The sequence below is a fragment of the Notolepis coatsorum genome (assembly GCF_963971535.1).
Source record: "Notolepis coatsorum genome assembly, chromosome: 2".
NCBI lineage: Eukaryota > Metazoa > Chordata > Actinopteri > Aulopiformes > Paralepididae > Notolepis > Notolepis coatsorum.
The window spans coordinates 18,895,654-18,917,986 of NC_140166.1; the positions used below are offsets into that span (position 1 = coordinate 18,895,654).

Sequence of the window (22,333 nt, forward strand, 5' to 3'; positions counted from 1 at the left end):
CCTCCTCCTCCTCACCCTGTCTCTCTCCTCTCTCCTCACCCTGTCTCTCTCCTCTCTCTCCTCCTCCCCACCCTGTCTCTCTCCTCCTCCTCCTCACCCTGTCTCTCTCTTCCTCCTCACCCTGTCTCTGTCCTCTCTCCTCCTCACCCTGTCTCTCTCCTCTCTCCTCCTCCTCACCCTGTCTCTCTCCTCCTCCTCACCTTGTCTCTCTCCCCCTCTGCTCTGTGTAGTCCTCTCCTCAGTTTAAAGATGGTTGAGAGGAGGTCCAGGTGTTGAGGCTGCTCCTCTCTCTTTTCCTCCTGCTTAGTGACCTCCTCCTCTCGGTCCTGCTTTGTTTGCAGTCCGCTGGGCTGGCTTCTCCTCTGCGCGCACGCACGCACACACACACACACACACACACACACACACACACACACACACACACACACACACACACACACACACACACACACACACACACACACACACACACACACACACACACACACACACACACACACACACACACACACACACACACACACACACACACACACACACACACACACACACACACACACACACACACACACACACACACACACACACACACACACACACACACACACACACACACACACACACACACACACACACACACACACACACACACACACACCCTATTGTACTACTGTATCAACTAACATCTCGTCGCTGAACATCAACAGATCAACTGAAAGTAGTCCGATATATTCTCTATCAAACAGGTTCCCAGCAACTGCAAAGCGTTTATTAAATGCAAGACAAATTTAGTTTTGGATAGAAATAACACAATCGTCAACACTAATATGAGCGGGTAGTGAATTAGAGGTCTTGTTTTTCTTTAAGTTAACTGCCTTCCAAAACTGAGCCGGGTTTGTGTAGGAACTTGTAATTAAATCTACATGTAAGTAGTAATCTGATTTTGACTTTCTCGTAGCTGGGGTACATCTGTTTCTGAGCTGTGTAAAGGCAAGCCAATGTTGTGGATCACCTGAGCGTCTAGCACGTGGCCAGGCCTTATTCCTGTCATTAAGCAGAGTTGACAGCTCATGCAAGAACCAGGGTGCTATTCTATCTTTAATTCTGAGTCACTTGAGAGGAGTATGTTTATTGATCAGAGAAATAAGATTAGTTGGGAAGCAGTCAAGGGTCACCTGAACATTGGCGTACTCTAACGTGAAGAGGATGTTGCTATGCATAATACCATTCATGAAAGCCTATTCAATTAAACATTTTAAAATTACTTTTCATGACTGTATGTGACCTTGTTTTTTCCATTTTCGTACACATGCAGTAGGACAGTGATCACTATGTTAGAAAGGACTGTTACCTCTAGATGTTAGAAAGGACTGTTACCTAGATGTTATAAGGGACTGTTACCTCTAGATCATAGGTGTCAAACTCACGGCCCGCGGGCCAAATGCGGCCCGCCACGTCATTTGATGTGGCCCCCCAAGAGCTCTAGTTAAAAAAAAAAAAATGTACATTAATCTTGGGTTAAAAAATAGCGGTGTTAAAATAATTGTGGGTTAATGCGTTAATAAAGCTTTGACAGCCTTAGTTATTACACATTCTTACACATACATGTGTGTTGAACATCTGAGGTATTGATGAAGTAACAAAGGAAAAAAGCCAAAGGCACTTACTCCTCAGACATTCTTTGACAATTTTACAGCCCAAAATACAAAAAAGATCCAGGCGGAATAGGTAACAAAGGGTTGAAGAAATATTGTCTGAACTGTCAGATGCAAGCTGGCTGTGTGACATAACCGAGCATCTCGCTCAATTGAATAAGAAGCTGTAGGGACGCAAACAAGTCCCACCCAAAACTTGACCAATATAGTTGTGAACTGAGACAACCCTTATTTTGTTATTTTTGAGTACAGTTACAGTTGTGTGTTCATGCAGACACATAATAGCAATTTCATTACGAATTGAAAATGGGGGACCCTGATGTAAACAAGTCGAAAGTCTTTCTCTGGTCTGCATCCCCTTAACAATTGTGTGTATTGAGCTGTACTGTACTGTACCCATTCTGCAATCTGTTAATTAAAGTTAATTAAACTATCTTCCATTCGTTGGATGTATGGCCTCTGCAAGGTTGTGTGCAGCCATTTGTTTTTGTAACATCTGCTACATCTGTCCCACGTGTTCTTTGCAGCTCACAGGTGTTAGTTCTGCCCCTCTTGACTGTGACAAAAAGGTTTTGAACAAACTTAATGTCATAGCTTGTATTTGATGATATTCTTCTTTGTTATTTACTTGAATGGTTTGATCATTGATTGATGGAGTAATATGGGGTTCTGATAAACTAAAATTATTTGTTAAAATAACATAAGCTAACATATATTTTTACATCTATGCAAATGCATATGCAATATGTATAACTTGAATAAGTAATAAATACAGAAACAACATGTTTAACAATATGTAAATGAGTAGCTACATTTATTTTACATTACATTAACATTTATACGGTCTTTGGCCCTTTGAGGGCAACCATAATGCTGATGTGGCCCTCTGTGAAAATGAGTTTGACACCCCTGCTCTAGATGTTAGAAAGGACTGTTACCTCTAGATGTTAGAAAGGACTGTTACCTCTAGATGTTAGAAAGGACTGTTACCTGTAGATGTTATAAAGGACTGTTACCTCTAGATGTTATAAAGGACTGTTACCTCTAGATGTTATAAAGGAATGTTACCTCTAGATGTTAGAAAGGACTGTTACCTCTAGATGTTAGAAAGGACTGTTACCTCTAGATGTTAGAAAAGACTGTTACCTCTAGATGTTATAAAGGACTGTTACCTCTAGATGTTATAAAGGACTGTTACCTCTAGATGTTAGAAAGGACTGTTACCTCTAGATGTGCGAAAGGACTGTTACCTCTAGATGTTATAAACTATAAAGGACTGTTACCTCTAGATCAGGGGTCAGCAACCTTTTTGACATGGAGTGCCTGTTTGAAATATAGTTGTAACTAGTGTGCCTCAACAATATTCCATGCATCGTAATATTTTTTTCACATAATTAGGTCTTTTTAATGATAATTTTTACATTATTACATCATTATTGTTATTGTTATTATTAACAATATTATTATGATGGTTGTATCAACCCTAAATCTGAGTTGGGGGGGGGGGTGCAATGCAGACAAACAGCTGCATACAGTGCGACCATTTCACTCACATTTGCCCATTCATTTTTGGACACATCACACACCATCGGTGTGTGTACTGTACGTGTGCTGTCATAGCTCCACCTACAGGCCTAATGGAGAACACCAGGAGAACACCAGGATGTGAATGGAGGGTGAATGTGAGGTATATCGTGTAAATAAGTTTTGATTGATTGCAAGACTACACTGTAAAAAAAAAATAAAAAATAAGTTACCAGAACTTAAAAATATTGAGTTCAGTTACTGTGCATTAACACTTTAACTGCCGAGGTTAAATTCATGATATACCATCTCTTGCCAGCTCTATTTAACATGGAGAAGTTCCCCTTCTTTGCAGGGCTATAACTTTTTAAATTCTATTGCTAGATTGCCATTATTAGGGCCCATTCAAGGTCCTATATGTATTGTTCATGGTGTAGCAACGTTAAACCTTTTCATTCACATATTCATACTAAAATATGGTCTAAAGTATAAGTATGTTTTCATCTCTTTCTGCAGCTTTCTCCAGAACGTGATTTATAGCCCCAAATGCATTATATTGATGATGAAATACAGTTTGGTAGGAATCTGTGCGAGATCAAAAATTTCAATTGGACGTACTTCTAGAATTTACTACAAGTCATCTGATGTTGACCGGATGGGCGAGGGGGCGTTTATAATTCCGTGGGCAACGTTATACCATTCATCTAATGTGGGTCATATGTTCATCATAGCAGTTAGTATCGAACACGGTAATACTACACGCTAAAACTCACCCCAGTCTCCTCGGGCCGTTGGGCGATCAGCGTGGAGTAGACAGTTTTCAATTATGGGATGTCGAAATACCGGATCTATTTCCAGGTTGTATAATAGTATATACGTCCAAATCATGTTGTTTTTTCGAGTTATTTCCACCGATCGATGTTCACTGTGTGAAGACTGAGTCTCTCTAACATTAGCGAGTGCCCGGACCACATATGGAGTGAGTCCTGCCGGGTTAAAGGTTGACATCCGGTTTCGATCTGCCGATCGGCCACCAGATGTCGCTCTTGAACCGCTAGAGGATTGAGAGGAGATCAGAACTGTGTGTCAAGGCTGCAGAGGGGAAATATGATTCCGATCACAGATTTTTGAAATATTGATATCAAAGACGAGTTCCGGCGTCCTCTGCAACTTGAGCATGGCGGGGAATGACGAGTTCCGGCGTTTTCGGCAGTTAAAGTGTTAAGGTTTTCAGTTTTCAATCCATAATAAGTTAACAGAAAAATAAGTACACAACCACATTATTTCAACCTAATAAAACTATGTTTATTGTCATTGTTTTAAGAACACAAGTTGACTTGGTAATACTCACATTGAGTAAAAAAAATTGCTTTTAACATGTGCAATGTTCAATGAAATAGAAAAATATATAATAAAATGTGTTGATTAATCCCACTGGTCACAATGGTGACCGTAATAATGTTTTTGTTATAAGGCTCTGCAAATGTTACTGAATGATGTAGCAATGTATTTCCAGCTAAATTGAAATAATAAACAAATAAAGGGTCTCAATTAAATATGTGGTAGTAAAAAGAACCTGTGGGAGGATTTCAACAAGATAAATGCGACAACAGCGCAAAATATTTCACTATAATATTTCAAAGCAAAAAAATATATATATATATAATTTTTTTTATTATTATTATAATTTTTTATGCTGCCCCCTGTGCCTATGAAAATGCCCCCGCGTTCCTATGCAGGCACGCGTGCCTAGGGTTGCCTACCCCTGCTCTAGATGTTATAAAGGACTGTTACCTCTAGATGTTATAAAGGACTGTTACCTGTAGATGTTATAAAGGACTGTTACCTCTAGATGTTAGAAAGGACTGTTACCTCTAGATGTTAGAAAGGACTGTTACCTGTAGATGTTATAAAGGACTGTTACCTGTAGATGTTAGAAAGGACTGTTACCTCTAGATGTTAGAAAGGACTGTTACCTGTAGATGTTAGAAAGGACTGTTACCTCTAGATGTTATAAAGGACTGTTACCTCTAGATGTTAGAAAGGACTGTTACCTGTAGATGTTATAAAGGACTGTTACCTCTAGATGTTATAAAGGACTGTTACCTCTAGATGTTAGAAAGGACTGTTACATGTAGATGTTAGAAAGGACTGTTACCTCTAGATGTTAGAAATGACTGTTACCTGTAGATGTTATAAAGGACTGTTACCTCTAGATGTTATAAAGGACTGTTACCTCTAGATGTTAGAAAGGACTGTTACCTCTAGATGTTATAAAGGACTGTTACCTGTAGATGTTAGAAAGGACTGTTACCTCTAGATGTTATAAAGGACTGTTACCTCTAGATGTTATAAAGGACTGTTACCTGTAGATGTTATAAAGGACTGTTACCTCTAGATGTTATAAAGGACTGTTACCTCTAGATGTTATAAAGGACTGTTACCTCTAGATGTTAGAAAGGACTGTTACCTCTAGATGTTAGAAAGGACTGTTACCTCTAGATGTTAGAAAGGACTGTTACCTCTAGATGTTATAAAGGACTGTTACCTCTAGATGTTAGAAAGGACTGTTACCTCTAGATGTTATAAAGGACTGTTACCTCTAGATGATAGAAAGGACTGTTACCTCTAGATGTTATAAAGGACTGTTACCTCTAGATGTTAGAAAGGACTGTTACCTCTAGATGTTAGAAAGGACTGTTACCTCTAGATGTTATAAAGGACTGTTACCTGTAGATGTTATAAAGGACTGTTACCTCTAGATGTTATAAAGCACAGGGGTGCCGCGGAGAGCTGCCAGGGGTGCCGCGAGATGCCTGGGAATGTTCTTTAAAAATATAGAATGACAACAGTCTTATTTTGAAAATCCTGTAGCCGGTCTCATTTCTGCCCAAGCGCAGCTCCAACTATAATAACTAGGCTCCGACAGCTAGCAACATTCAGGTCATTATGATACTCTTATTTTGAAAATCCGTGGTGTCGTGACTCATATCCGCTCCAGCACACAGCCAATAGAATGCATCTCCACACAGCAGTACTAGTAGCGTCTCAGAGCAGCAGTAGCGTCTGGAACAGTGAACAGACACATTGAAACAGAGCAAGGATAGTGTTTTTGCGACCCAAAACAAATCCCTACTGTTTTATGCCGCAAGGGGTCAAATGCATATAACATGCTTTGCAATCCTTGCCATTCCTTTATGACCACGTTTTGCTTAAGACCGGAATTAACGCCCCGTTAGCATAAGCTAACAAGCTAAAGCCCTGTTCAGAGCGACAGAGAACAGCAGAGTGGGGACTTGGAAGGAGGGGCATTCTCCCTCTGTGTGTGTGCGTTTGAAAAGATATGATAAAGTCAGACGAGTATATTATATTAATAGTAAATGTACTGAGGGTGGACAGACAGATGATGTTGATATTTAAACATAAAAAATACAATACATAATAAATGTATGCATGATCATTATGCAACAAAACAATTGCAGGAACGGTTTGGGAGAGGAAGGTGTTGCGTGTTCCAAAAAATGTACTTAAAGTTTAAAGCTCAATATATCAAAACGTGGCACTTTATAGTGAACAGGAGGTCTATTTGTATTAAAAACAATAAATAGTTTTTCATTTAAATGTCTGGAAGAGCTAAAAAAAAATTGTAATGTTTGTAATGTAATTCCTTACACGTAACGTGTCTGGCTGTGTGACGTGAACTTGTCAGCATGAAAATGACATGCAACTAAATAACACAAATACAATAGGCACATTTGTGACTGTTACAAATATAACATGTTTTATACTTGTGCTACAAGATTTTGGCCTGTGCTACAAAACTATCAACCTCTGTAGCACCAGTGCTATGTGCAAAAAAAGTTAACGTACAGCCATGCAACTATTTAACTAAACAAATAGTCTATCTAGTGCTTCATGTGTATATAATAATTGCCTAATCTAATAACATGAACTAAAAAAGAAATCGATCACACGTTTCGTAAAGTTATTATAGAAACTTCACCAACTTAATGTCCGCGGCAGGCGTCATTACATACTGTGCTTCTCAGAAACTAAGCTTGACGATTCTGTAAAAGATCCAGAGATAGAGATTGAGAACTACTCAATAATTAGGAATGATAGGAACAAACATGGAGGTGGTGTCTGTATGTACATACACAAGGACACCAAATTCATCAACAGAAATGACCTGAATCATAAATCAATTGAAACTGTATGGGTGGAAATCCTATTCGAAAGGGCGAAATCCCTACTGGTTGGCACAGTCTACAGGCCGCCAGATCATAGTGACTTTTATGATACACTGGATGGGTGTTTAGCTGGAGTTGAGGATGTAGACAAAATTCTTATTGGAGACTGGAACACGGATATGCAACGAAAAGATGCACCCGTCTTCAAGTCATTCAGTAGGTTTTGTGATCTGCACGGCCTCAGCCAGCTAATCACCCAACCCACACGTGTATGTGAATCAACTCAGACTACCATTGACCTCATTCTGACCTCCGACAAGTCCAAGATCTCCAAGAAAGGGGTTATAGCATGCGGGTTAAGTGATCATTATATGATATTCTGTACCCGCAAAAAACTAAAACAAAAGGCTGGCTGCCACAAAACAGTCACATCTAGAGACCTCAAAACCTACTCTAGCGAGGCCTTTAACCTTGAACTGGAGAGCCTGGACTGGTCAGATGAACTCAATGGTACACTGGTTGAAGAAACATGGCTTGGTTTCAAAACCAAATTCTCAACAATACTAAACGACATGGCCCCCCTAAGAACCACCAGGGTAAAAAATCGCGCTGAGCCGTGGATGCACTCCGAAATACTGGCCGCTATGAAAACCAGAGACAAAAAATGCTCTGAGTTTCGTAAAAGTCAGTCAAAGCTTACTAAAAGCACGAGCAGTGAACTCCAAGCCCACGTGACTGAACTCAAACTAGAAAGAAACAGACTAAGAAACGACGTAAACTCCATGATCAAAACTGCAAAAAAGAATTTCATCAATGTCAAAACTGAGGAAAACAAAAACAAACCACGTGAACTTTGGAAATTACTCAATAATCAACTAGGATGCAGTAAAAAACTTAAAACCAGATTCTCAAACATAAACATAAAAACGGACAACACGCTCATCACAGACAAGCTGGATGTAGCCAATTACTTAAACATTTTCTTCACAAACATAGCCACAACACTGGTAAACAAACTACCCTCCCACTCAGGGCTTTATGGGGTAGAACACATAGTAGCTTACTACAAAAACCTAGGGGTCCGCAAGGACGACTTCAAGCTGGAAATGGTAACAACAGATGAGGTACTCAATAAACTGAGCGCCCTCCAACCTAACAAGGCCACTGGCCATGACAACATCCCCTCCAAATTCCTCAGAGACTCAGCAGCCGCCATCACCCCAATCATCACACACATAATAAACCTCTCCATAAAACAGGGACACGTCCCCAAGGACTTCAAAATTGCGAGGGTGACCCCTCTGCACAAAAAGGGCAGCAAATTAGACCCAGGCAACTACCGCCCTGTTTCTATTCTCACCTCCATCTCGAAAGTCATGGAAAAAATTGTCTACGAACAGGTCGAAAAGTACCTAGCGGAAAAAAATCTAATCTACGAATTCCAATCTGGCTTCAGAACATCCCACTCCACTGACACATGCCTTCTCTATTTGAATGACCACATCAAACAAGAGGTGGACGCAGGCAAATACTGCGGCATGGTCATGCTGGACCTACAAAAGGCCTTTGACACGGTCAATCACTCCATTCTGATTGACAAGCTAAAAGCAATTGGTTTTGATAGTCTATCAGTGAGCTGGATGCAATCCTACCTTGAGGGGAGGGAACAGATGGTGGAGGTAAACGGTACCCTATCCCCCCCTCTCACAGTGAGCTGTGGTGTTCCACAAGGAAGCATACTAGGACCGCTACTGTTCCTAATTTATGCAAATGACATGTCGTCAGCTTGTGACTGCAACTTGTTCCTGTTTGCGGACGACTCAGCCCTGCTGGTCTCTGACAAGAACAAGTTACAGGTTGAAAAAACCCTCAGCTCGGAACTAGGCAGAATCTGCATATGGCTCGCTGATAACAAACTATCATTACACATGGGCAAAACAGAGTCCATTCTCTTCGGTTCAAATAACAAACTCAGCAAGACCGACGGCTTCTCAGTTACAGTGGGTGACAATATTGTCACAAGGAAAGATGAAATTACCTACCTGGGTTCCATCCTAGAGGCTAATCTCTCCTGTGACAAAATGGCATCCAATGTAATAAAAAAAGTCAACCAACAAACTCGATTTTTGTACCGGATCTCCTCTCTGGTAAACAAGAATACCCTGAAGACTCTGGCAGGAGCACTCATTCAGGGGTACTACGACTATGCTTGCACCTCATGGTACCAAAGCACCTCAAAGGCGCTAAAAACAAAATTACAAACATCTCAAAACAAACTGGTCAGACTACTGCTTGACCTTACTCCTAGAACCCACCTCACCCCTGCCCACTTTGACAACCTAGGATGGCTTAGAGTAGATGACAGAGTACAGCAACTTGCAATGGGCCTGGTCTACAAGATACACTACACGACCAAGGTACCCATGTACATGGCAAAATACTTCCCAAAGGTCAGTGAATACCACGATCACAACACCAGAGGGAGCTCCACAAATCATGATAAACCCAGATTCGGCTCAAATAAGGGACTAAACACGTTTCGCAATTATGCCACATCAATGTGGAACGCCCTACCCAAAGCTGTAAAGGAATGTGGATCACTACCCACTTTCAAAACCTCTCTCAAGAGACACCTACGGGAGACTGCAATTCAACACTGGCCCCTGTAAATATCCTAACCCAACCCCCTCCAATGTACAGTCATTTACCTAGTATGGTTTTGTCAATAGTCCAATGTACAATTTTGTTTGTTTGTACAGAGTCTCCCCCCCCCCTCAATGTACAGTTTTGCTTGTTTATACAGTGTGCCCCCCCCCCCCCCCCCCAACCACCTCCAATGTAAATTACCCAGTATGGTTGTCAATATCCCAGTGTACCCAACCCCCCCCACCCAACCTCCTCCAATGTACAGTTTCTACGTCAAATGTATATACTCCCTTTTCTTGACTCCTTCTGTATCACAAACAGTACTGTATTTGCAAATCTGGTATGTCATAAATGTATAGATGTAGCAGTACTGACTATCTGTATGTCATGTATGTCATATATGTCCTGATGAATTGAAAATGGGGGACCCTGATGTAAACAAGACGAAAGTCTTTCTCTGGTCTGCATCCCCTTAACAATTGTGTGTATTGAGCTGTACTGTATTGTACCCATTCTGCAATCTGTTAATAAAGTTTTCAATCAATCAATCAATCAATTACTTTTACCAACAGATTTTCCAACGCATTTCCAGAGCAGTCCTATGTCCGTTATCAAGGAAATGCAAAGCGGCTATCGCAATCGTTGTTGTGATAATAATCACTAAATGCATTCAGTGCTGGATCTAATCAAATGGATTTATCGAGACACCTATGGAAAGTTCAAGACCGGACCACACATCTTCTGAAAAGTGCTAATTACACGCTTCCGACGGCGATGGTCTACTCGCAGAACAAGTGAGTGTATCAGCCGCTGTGTTATGATTATTATGATACAAAATGTAAATGAATGAATGAATGAAAACTGTATTTAACAGATAAACAGTAAAAGGCACTCTGCAGGGATGTGATGTCATAATCAATCGTCACCTCACTAGAATAATATTTCCAACGTGAACCGCAAAGCTGAATTTTCACACAAAATGGACACGTTTTTAACTCGTCCATCGAAACAGGTTACAGTTACCAATACCAATTCAGTACCTTCCAATAGTACCAATTCGACCGCTGAGATTGCCCCAGTCAAACAGTGCAGCTGCAATGTTGTGTTCTCATGCTAAACCAGACTGGTATCATGTTGTGTGATCCTTTTCTGTATTTAAAAAAAAAATACATGATTTTCTGTTTGAGAAATGGTCACACTATTGCTATATTTATTTATACATTTAGACCTGAAACGCCTGCTAATAATGCATTATATAGCCTGCATATACACACAAATGTGTTTCCCGGTTTCAATGGGTTAAATAAACATTATTTTGAAAGCAAGCACTTTTGTCATCATTGTAGCAAAAAAGACAGGACCGGAAAAGTCTTTATCGTATGTAGGGGTGCCCTGGAATATTTTATTGGACACAGGGGTGCCTTGGCAGCAGAAAGGTTGAGAACCCCTGTTATAAAGGACTGTTACCTCTAGATGTTGGAAAGGACTGTTACCTCTAGATGTTATAAAGGACTGTTACCTCTAGATGTTAGAAAGTACTGTTACCTTTAGATGTGTGAAAGGACTGTTACCTGTAGATGTTACAAAGGGCTGTTACCTCTAGATGTTATAAAGGACTGTTACCTCTAGATGTTAGAAAGGACTGTTACCTCTAGATGTTATAAAGGACTGTTACCTTAGCAAATTATCTCAATACCTCCTATGCGAGGTTTGAGGCTGGGAATAACAACACCAGCCTACAAGCCACGGCAATGGGGGGGGGGGTCTGCTGATGGAGACTCAGTGTTCAGGGTAACAGAGCATGAGGTGAGGTGGACCTTTAAAAAAGTGAATATCAGGAAGGCAGCAGGACCGGACGGCATCCCCGGCCACGTCCTAAAAGTCTGTGCCGACCAACTGGCCCCAGTATTCACTGACATATTTAACCTGTCCTTAGAACAGGCTGTCATCCCCACCTGCCTGAAGAAATCCACTATCATCCCTGTACCTAAAAAATCCAAGCCTGCTTGCCTCAACGACTACCGCCCTGTAGCTCTCACCTCCATAGCCATGAAGTGCTTTGAGAAGCTAGTAAAGGGCTACATCTGCTCCTCCCTCCCCATCAACCTGGACCCCCTGCAATTTGCATACCGCCCCAACAGGTCCACGGAGGACGCCATAGCCCATGTGCTGCACACAGCAGCATCACACCTGGACAAGAGGCAGGGGAACTATGTGAGAATGCTATTCATCGACTACAGCTCAGCATTCAATACCATAGTCCCCTCCAAACTCATAGCCAAGCTCAGGGACCTGGGCTTGAACTATGACCTCTGCCAGTGGGTCTTGGACTTCCTGACGGGCAGACCCCAGGTGGCGAGAGCAGGCAACTACACCTCCTCATCCATCACCCTCAACATAGGGGCCCCCCAGGGCTGTGTTCTGAGTCCCCTCCTCTACTCCCTGTACACACATGACTGTTGTGGCTGCGTTTACATGGACAGTTTATTCCCCTTTTCATTCGGAATTAACGTTAAATCCTATTTAAAGTTATCATGTAAACATCTGAAAATACTTAATTCCGAATGAAAATGGCCATTCCGAAATAAAATCCATTCCGATGTAAGTGGCCGGTTTATTCCGTTTATCATTCCGAATTAAAGCTTTTTCTGTCCATGTAAACGCTTTTTCGGAATTAGTTCCCCCCGGTCTTTCTGCACATGATCGCGCATAGGCTACAGTACACATAGATGATCGCGAACAGGGGCACATATTGTTCCATAGCATACGCCTTCAGTTGATCATGACAAATCCTCTCTTACCTTGACGATTAAAAAGCCTCCATAATTTAGTAAATAAAGCTGTAGCCAGCCAGCTAGTATTGATGCTATACAAAATGCTATCCACAAAATAGCTACATAGCTAACCAACTAAATACAATGGTATCCTGAGGTAACGTTAGATACAACGTTTGCTAGTCGAAATGACTGGACACACACAGGGACAAGTTAAACATCAATCAATTAATTTATTCCAACAGGTAGTTTGAGCTGCATGTGAGCCGCGGTCTTTCTCTCCTCTCCTTTGGAAACGAATGATGATACGTTAGCTAGAAAAAGCACAGAACCGGCCGGCAAAAGTGAAGCTGCTAGCAACAGACACTATAATACTTCCGTCGGGGGATTTCAAAATAAAAGAGCGACGTCTAAAAGCACCGTAAATAGGTTTATTTTGTACATTATCTAACGTTAACACGAACCTAAACTAACTTTAGATTAGTTTAGGTTCGTGTATAGATATATATATTAGATATTGTAAAGAATAAACGTATTTACGGTGCTTTTAGACGTCGCTCATTTATTTTGAAACCCCCCGCCCGGAAGTAAAAATTATGCTTATTTGTCTGCTTGTTATCAATGGGTTGCTACATACGGGGTACAATGTTACATAGGCTGTGCGTCGATGTTGCAGAAGCATAAAGGCCTGCAACACCTTTGCTTTGTCGATGTTGTGGTGCAGTTGCTTTGAAGTTGCTGTAGCATTTAGAGGCCTTTAACGTTAGCAGAATAGACACACCGAGAGTCTGGTTAATGTTGTTTGGTACGCTAGCACAGTAGCTGAGAATACCGGTCGCAGCTGTTTGTTTACTTCTGGTAAACGTAATGACGTTAACATCCTGTTTACGTTTACCCAATCAGAAGCCGTCCCAGCCCCAAACCTTACGATGACTCGAAAACTCCCGATTAGACAGTGACTTTCATGTAAACACCTTGTCGGAATTAAGATTTGACATGTAAACTCGCATGATTTTTTTTTACATCCGAATGATTTGATTCCGAAGTTATAATTCGGAATTAAAAGTCACCATGTAACCGCAATGGCTCAGCGGAATAACAACACAATCATCAAATTTGTTGACGACACACAGTAGTGGTGGGCCTGATCTCTGCAAACGACGAGAGGGCCTACCTGGAAGAGGTCAAGGTCCTGGCGGGATGGTGCCAGGAGAACAGACTCTTCCTGAACGTCAGCAAAACAAAGGAGATGATTGTGGACTTTAGGAGGTCGGGGGTCAGGGACTACAGCCCCCTCAGCATCGATGGGGCACCGGTTGAGAGAGTGAACAGTTTTAAGTACCTCGGGGTCACATATCCGAGGACTTGACATGGACCACACACATTGACAGTGTTGTGAAGAAGGCACGACAACGCCTCTACTTCCTCAGGCGCCTAAGGAAGTTCCAAGTCAGTCAGAAGATCCTTAAGAACTTCTACTCAAGGCCCTCGACCTAGCATACCGTGCGGCAAAGGGAACCACTCCCGCCTACCTCCAGTCAATGGTCTCTAACTACACACCCTCAAGACCCCTACGCTCTGCATCTTCTGGCCGCCTCAGACCTACTCCTATCCAAGCTCCGGGTGGGTCATCAAAGAGAAGTCGCCTATTCTCAGTCCTTGCCCCACAATGGTGGAATGAACTACCCACCCCAGTTAGGACAGCCGAAACACGTCCAATCTTTTGCCGTCGACTAAAGATGCACTTCTTCAACCATTATCTTAAAAAAATAATAATAATAATAATCTAACCCTAACTAACCATACTGTCATGCACTTGTCCTAATAAACTAACCTACACTGTAGCACTCAACACTTTGATGAACATTGTTACTCAGCTGATAGAGTTGTGCCCTTCCTGATGGCTTGTCGTACAGATAAAAGCGTCAGCTAAATGACTAAATGTAAATGTAAATGTACTCATGTACAATAGAGAGCATCCTGACTGGCAATATCACCTCCTGGTTTGGGAATAGCACCACACAAGACCGAAGCAGACTACAGAGAGTGACACGTTCAGCCGAACGCACAATTGGAGGGGGGCTTCCCACCCTCCAGAACATTTACAACAAGCGGTGCAGGGGTAAGGCTAAGAGAATCATCAAGGACTCCAGCCACCCAAACAACTGCCTCTTTGAACTGCTGCGGTCAGGCAAGCGATACCGGAGTCTCATGGCAAGCACAGAAAAACTCAGAAGAAGCTTCTATCCCCAGGCCATCAGGCTGCTCAACGAACAATAAACACTATGGAACAACCATCAAATGCACACAGCACACACATCCACACGCACACACTCACTTTAAACAAACACACTGCAGCACCCACTCTCCACACTTTAGAACACCTAAACACACTTTATATTTATTGGTAAAGGATTTGCACTACAACCTGTACACCTTACTGTAAACTGTACCTAAATTGTACCTCATCCCATTTCTGCTTTGCACTATATAGTATTGTATATTAGTACATTGCATAGTATATTGTATTGTATGGTAACTCAGTTACTTCTATTCTGCATCGAACATTGTACATATGTATATACTGAACACTGTGACTTCTATTTTTACTAGTGCTGTCAGGCGATTAAAAAAATTAATCTAATTAATTACAGGAGTTGTAATTAATTAATCTAATTAATCGCATTTTTATCGCATTACCATTTTATGCCTCATATTCTATATTCTATAATCATATTTCAAATTGCATGTGTCCGGATGGCAGAATTCAGTACTGTATCTACAAAACCTTCTGTTTAATCATCTTCCATCTATTAATTTGCTTAGATTTTTCAGGTCTGGTCAATTTGAGCATGGTGTTATTCACAGTCAAAGATAAAAAAAAAATGTATTGATATTCTCATTTGGTTCATTACAATTTACTCAAAATAAAATGTTCATTCAATCAATCACCGCGCAGATTGATTGATTGAATGAAAATGTTATTAACAGATTGCAGAATGGGTACAATACAGTACGGCTCAATACACACAATTGTTAAGGGATTGCAGACCAGAGAAAGACTTTCGTCTTGTTTACATTTGCACCTCATCTCATTTCTGCCTTGCACTATATAGTATTGTATATTATTACACTGCATAGTATATTGTATATTATATGGTAACTCAGTTACGTCTATTCTGCATCGAACATTGTACATATGTCTATACTGAACACTGTGACCTCATTTTTTACTTCTAATTTACATGCTATACTATGTTATTTTATTTCATACTTATCTTGTCTTGCACAGTCTCTGGAGCGTAACAGTAAGAAGCATTTTGTATAAAAGTATTCCGTACTTCTGTATGACAACTATTAAAGAAACTTGAAACTTGAAACATCAGGGTCCCCCATTTTCAATTCATAATGAATTGTAAGTAAGGGTGCAACTTGCACCGTGCAATCCATTCTTTGTGGATCTATAGCCCACAGTATTTCTGACACTGGGAATACATTCCCTGAGATTCATAGATGTCCCTAGAATCAGATATCAAAAACATGCAAATGGACCATATTAAAAAAAAATCTGTAAATGTGTATTCTACATGCTTATGGAATGAATGAGATACAAAAAAAATATTATTATTATAAAAAAAAAAAAAAAATTGTAATTAATTTTGAGTTAATTTTCATAACGCGATTATTTGCTGTGTAATTAATTAATCTAATTAACGCGATAAACTGACAGCCCTAATTTTTACTTCTATTTTTACATGCTATACTATTTTATTTCATACTTGTCTATCTTGTCTAGCACAGCGTAACAGTAAGAAGCATTTTGTATAAAAGTATTCTGTACATCTGTATGACAACTACTAAAGAAACTTGAAACTTGAAACTAGATGTTATAAAGGACTGTTACCTCTAGATGTTATAAAGGACTGTTACCTCTAGATGTTAGAAAGGACTGTTACCTCTAGATGTGAGAAAGGACTGTTACCTCTAGATGTTAGAAAGGACTGTTACCTCCAGCTCTTTAACTCTGGCGCTGAGCATCATGTTGTGCCTCTGGAGGCTGAGTAGAGCTTCCTGACTGGGTCTCTGCTCCATGGCCGACCGTAACGTCACCGTCCGACGCCGTGCTAAACGAGTGTCACTTTCCGCAGCCAGCAGACTGTGTTTTAGACGCTCGATCTGACACACACACACACACACACACACACATTTATAGCTTTATTTCAATCCACCATTGAAACTATACACCCAAAACCTACAGCTTTAAACTACAGCCATATAACTCTGATATCAGGACTATTAATCTACTGCCAAGGCTAAGGCCATATCAGGTGATATGAGTCAGGTTGTGTTCAGGGGTCAGGGGTTAAAGGCCGTTACCTCGAGCTGTAGGTCTCTGTTGGTCAGCAGAGCATTGCTCTTCTGTTGGCTGAGAGCAGTGAGGTCAGTCATCAGGATGTAGTTGTGTTCTCTCAGCTGTTTGAGTTCTTCATCCAGCCCCTCCCTCTCCTCCCGGGCCTTCTCCACGTGCTCAGACAGCTTCCTCAGCTCCCGCTCTCTGAGCTGCTGCTGGCGGGACCACTCCTCCTGGAGACACACAATACAATACAATAGAACACATAGTGTATGGGGCGGGACCCAACGTTGTACTACTAATTTCTTTGCTGCTGTCAGTCCAGCTAACCATAATTTCCGCTCTTTACTTGTCAGCTCTATATTAGAGTCATCATTGAGCAATAGAATAATCGGTTCCTTGGGGATCATCTTGCCAGTAAGATTGGATAGAGTCAAGGCCACCCTCCCCCAAAATGCTCCCACTTCTGGACAGTCCCACATCATGTGCATAAATGTGCACGGTACACTCAGAGTACATAGATCACAATTCGGGCTAGGCGCATACTTCATATGGTATCTCAACAATGGAGTATGGTAAGCTCTATGGCCCATTTTTAATCAGTTGGTGGTTCGGATTTTTTGACGAGCGAAATATGTTCTCCCTCACTGTGTCCCAGTTAATGTCCTCTTCTTCTACATTCAGGTCCTTGTTCCACTTTCCAGCTAGAGGTAAATCCTTCTGTGTCAGTAATTGGATGTGCAGGTACATTGTCGATACTAGTCCTCTGTTGGGGAGTGTGGTCATCCATTCCACAATCGGTGTGTCTGTACGTTTGTGTCCCAAGGTACTCCATTAGCACGCACTGGTGGCCATATTTAAATTTATTTACTCTCCATAACTATTAAACTAAATTAATGTACAACTGTTTAGTTTTTGAATGTGTGTGTAATTATTAAGGTTAAGGAATATATTAAGATTAAGGTAAAATATAGGTTGAGGTAAATTATAGGTTAATGTAAGGGACGGGTTAAGGTTAAGGTAAGGGATAGGTTAAAGTTAAGGTAAGGGGTGGGTAGGTTATGGTTAAGGTAAGGGACAGGTTAAGGTATATAGAGCATGCTCTGATTGAGCTATTTGATCTGGAGGGTTATGGTACGCGTCGTGTCATAGTCTAATGTTTGACACGATATGACGAGTGACATCTTTGGTGATCCCCAAGTCAACTTGTTAATAACCTGTCTCCATGCCAACCTGTTCCTTGGCGACAGAGTACGCTTCCTGTAGTTGTCTTTTCTCTTCATGTAGCGCCCTCTGGAGGCGAGCAACCTCTGACATCATGAACTGAGTCAGACCAGACTCACCGGCCGTATCTACAAACACACACACACACACGCACACGAACACACACACACACACACACACACACACACACACACACGCACACACACACACACGCACACACACACACACACACACCAAGTGAAATCTTCATACAGGCAGGGTGCGAAATATGGGGGGTATTGAGGGGGGGGGCAAACTACACTGAATAATATACACATTAAATATGAGATTTGTGCAGATGTATGTCATATGAATAATATAATAAATAATATAATATTATAAGTGTTCCTATCATTTCTATATTTGGTCTCGCATTTGTGTACATGGAAATAATTCTGATTGTACTGAAATGTAGTTTGATGATGAGTTCCCAAACCTTTCCATACTAAGGACCTTCAGATAGAGAACAGAAACATTTTGGCATGGAACCCTATGCTATATTCACATGGGAGATAATGAACATAAAGGCTGCTGTCCCCAGTGCATCTCAGCCAATCACAGCACGATATCGGAGGCACGGCAGTTTGTCACTCTACAGGACAGGGGTTTGAGCTGAATTGGGATGGATGGATGGATGGATGGATGGATGGATGGATGGATGGATGGATGGATGGATGGATGGATGGATGGATGGATGGATGGATGGATGGATGGATGGATGGATGGATGGATGGATGGATGGATGGATGGATGGATGGATGGATGGATGGATGGATGGATGGATGGATGGATGGATGGATGGATGGATGGATGGATGGATGGATGGATGGATGGATGGATGGATAGCTACTTACCCAGTAGGATGCTGAAGGTCTTATTGGGCTCCTTGCCTGTGATGCGGCTGTACAGCTGAGGGTAGTCAAGCTCCAGGCTCTCCAGGAAGGCTGTGTAACCTTTGACCCCTGTACGATAGAGGATGTCCAACAGGGCTCCTAGAGATCAGGGGGTCAAGGGTCAAAGTTAGGATAGATCCACACAGAGGAGTGGTGCTAGGCAGGCACACTCTTGTCCTCCACTCAGATCCCCAGCTAATCTCAGGTTAGTGGTCAGAAAAACAGATCCCCAGCTAATCTCAGGTTAGTGGTCAGGAAAACAGATCCCCAGCTAATCTCAGGTTAGTGGTCAGAAAAACAGATCCCCAGCTAATCTCAGGTTAGTGGTCAGGAAAACAGATCCCCAGCTAATCTCAGGTTAGTGGTCAGGAAAACAGATCCCCAGCTAATCTCAGGTTAGTGGTCAGAAAAACAGATCCCCAGCTAATCTCAGGTTAGTGGTCAGAAAAACAGATCCCCAGCTAATCTCAGGTTAGTGATCAGAATTTATAATTCTTCATATTGCTGTTAGTTTTGAGTGGTAACCGGTATGCTTGTGTTGATATAGATAGGTATCGCTGACACCTAGATGAGGGAGAGTATCTCTGTGAGTAGAGAATAGAGAATAAGATCCGATGTTTATTAGATAATTCTTTTTTTTTTCAAGATAGGATACAACATTTTAGGACACATCTTTAGTGGACCTCAGAATAATTTTACATTTCAGCCTTTAAGGTTAGGATAGTGTTAAAGTAAGGTTAGGGATAGTTAGGATAGATAAGGTTAGGGTTGAATAGGTTAGTGTTAAGGTAAGTTAGGGTAAAACAGGTTAGGGTAGGATGGTGTTAAGGTAAGGGTTAAATAAATAAGGATAGGATAGTGTTAAGGTAAGGTTCGGGTTAAATAGAATAGTGTTAAGGTGGGGTTTGAATTCCCTCTATAGTTAGCTATGGGTTGAGTTAAGGAGAGAGGTCAAAGGTTAAGGTCTTACCAACTTTGCGTCGTCTGATGACAAGGGTTGGATCATTAAAGATCTGCTCTTCATCCTCCGGACTGATCACCTGATCACACATTTTGATCATGTATCATTCTGACATTATAATCAATAATTACAATATGAATACTGCTATGTTTCAAAAATGTTATCTCCTCACAGTACGCATAAAATATTATATAGTGTAATCTAGGATTCTATATTCTTATATTTATACAATTCTATATACTGTGAATATACATATGAACACACATAACCGATACATGGCACATACTGACTGGTTCCACCTAACCTGCACAGGTTACACCTATGATTATATTGACAGCTCATCTATGATTATATTTGATTGGCAGTTCCTATGATGATGATGATGATGATGATGGATGTTAAATAAATGAATAATAGCAATAATAACAATGATCATAGCAATAACAATACCAATAATAATAATAATAATAACAACAAATACTAATAACACTAATAATAATGATCATAATAATAATATCAACAACAATAACAACAATAATAATACCACCAATAATAATAATAATAATAATAATAATAATAATAATAATAATAATAATAATAATAATAATAATAATAATAATAATAATAATAATAATAATAACAACATCTACCTTACACTGTCGGAGGTAGGGTGTGATGAGAGAAGGTTCAATGTTCTTAATAAGGAGGAGGCGATATTCCTCCAACTGGAACCAACAGGCCTCGTCCTCCGACACGGACGCACGCTGTACCTCCCCGGCCATCAGACACGCTTTCAAACCGTTCTTCTCCTCCCAAGTCTGTCTTCAAGCCTGTCCTCTTCACCTCCTCTTCAACTACTCCTCCTTTCGGTTTCTTCACAGATATACAGTCCGCCTGTTGCTACTGTAGATCTATCTCACTCTCTCTCTCTGACCAATAGCTGAAGGGCAGAAGTGGAAGTTAGTTTATTTTTATGTTGGACTTCCTGTTACCAGAAACCACTTCTGATCCTTCTGCTTCCCACATTTCAACAACCTCAAAAACATATTATATATAATACATATTACATGATACATATTATATATATATTATATAATACATATTTCTTGATACATAATATATAATACATACCTGACCTGTGTCACAGTGATGCATAATATAATACATATTACATGATACACAATAATAATACATGATATATAATATAATATATAATACATACCTGACCTGTGTCACAGTGATGCATAATATAATACATATTACATGATACACAATAATAATACATGATATATAATATAATATATAATACATACCTGACCGGCTGACCCATATTACAATGAAACACAATATAATACATATTACATGATACATAATGTAATATATAATACATGATACAATACACAATACATAATATAAATAATACATGATACATAATACATACCTGACCATCTGACCCATGTCACAATGATACATAATATAATACAGTATAATACATACCTGACCAGCAGACCAAGATATGATACATAATACAATACATAATATATAAAGGAGGTGTTTTTGACATGTGGGTTACAAGCAGTGTTAATTTTGGCAGCTATTTTCATTTGAGTAGTTTTAGTCTTAGTCATGTGTCAAGTGCTCCTTTTTCGTTTTCATATTTAGTCATCTTCATTTATTTTTCGTTTAGTCAGTTTTAGACAACTAAATGTCTGAACATAATTAGTCTATTTTTAGTTAATGTACTAAAAAAAAGATTATATAAATTATAAAACTTCTTTTTTACAGCTACTGTTTTATATATACTGTTTTTTTGTAATAACTAGAAAGTAATGGTATTTATTCAACACCAGGTGATTGTATAGATTAGTATTAGTAACATTAAATGACAACTATGCTCAACTATGCTTCACCCACGGAAAGGTTGTTGGCACATTGGTTCCACACGGACATTATACGTTGTTGCACTTGCTTCCAGAAGGCTCCGTTTAGGTCAGCTAGTAGCAGAGGCTCTGTTGTGATTTTTAATGCACAATAAATATTCAACATTCTCTTTTGAGACTCCGCCTCAGACTCTTA

General features: G+C 40.4%; 1 protein-coding gene across 2 annotated transcripts in view; it reads right to left on the reverse strand.

The window, feature by feature from the left end:
- Window positions 1–21,084, reverse strand: part of card9 (caspase recruitment domain family, member 9) — a 49,804-nt gene extending 28,720 nt beyond the window's left edge. For both annotated transcript variants that reach the window (XM_084309340.1, XM_084309341.1), the window contains exons 1-7: window positions 20,908–21,084; window positions 20,267–20,336; window positions 19,258–19,395; window positions 18,374–18,492; window positions 17,167–17,373; window positions 16,798–16,965; window positions 201–362 (exon numbers count right to left, since the gene is read on the reverse strand). In XM_084309340.1, coding sequence (XP_084165466.1) covers window positions 201–362; window positions 16,798–16,965; window positions 17,167–17,373; window positions 18,374–18,492; window positions 19,258–19,395; window positions 20,267–20,336; window positions 20,908–21,039 — 996 coding nt within the window. In that variant the 5' untranslated portion in view covers window positions 21,040–21,084. The remainder of the gene's footprint in view (window positions 1–200; window positions 363–16,797; window positions 16,966–17,166; window positions 17,374–18,373; window positions 18,493–19,257; window positions 19,396–20,266; window positions 20,337–20,907) is intronic.
- Window positions 21,085–22,333: the final 1,249 nt, after the last annotated feature.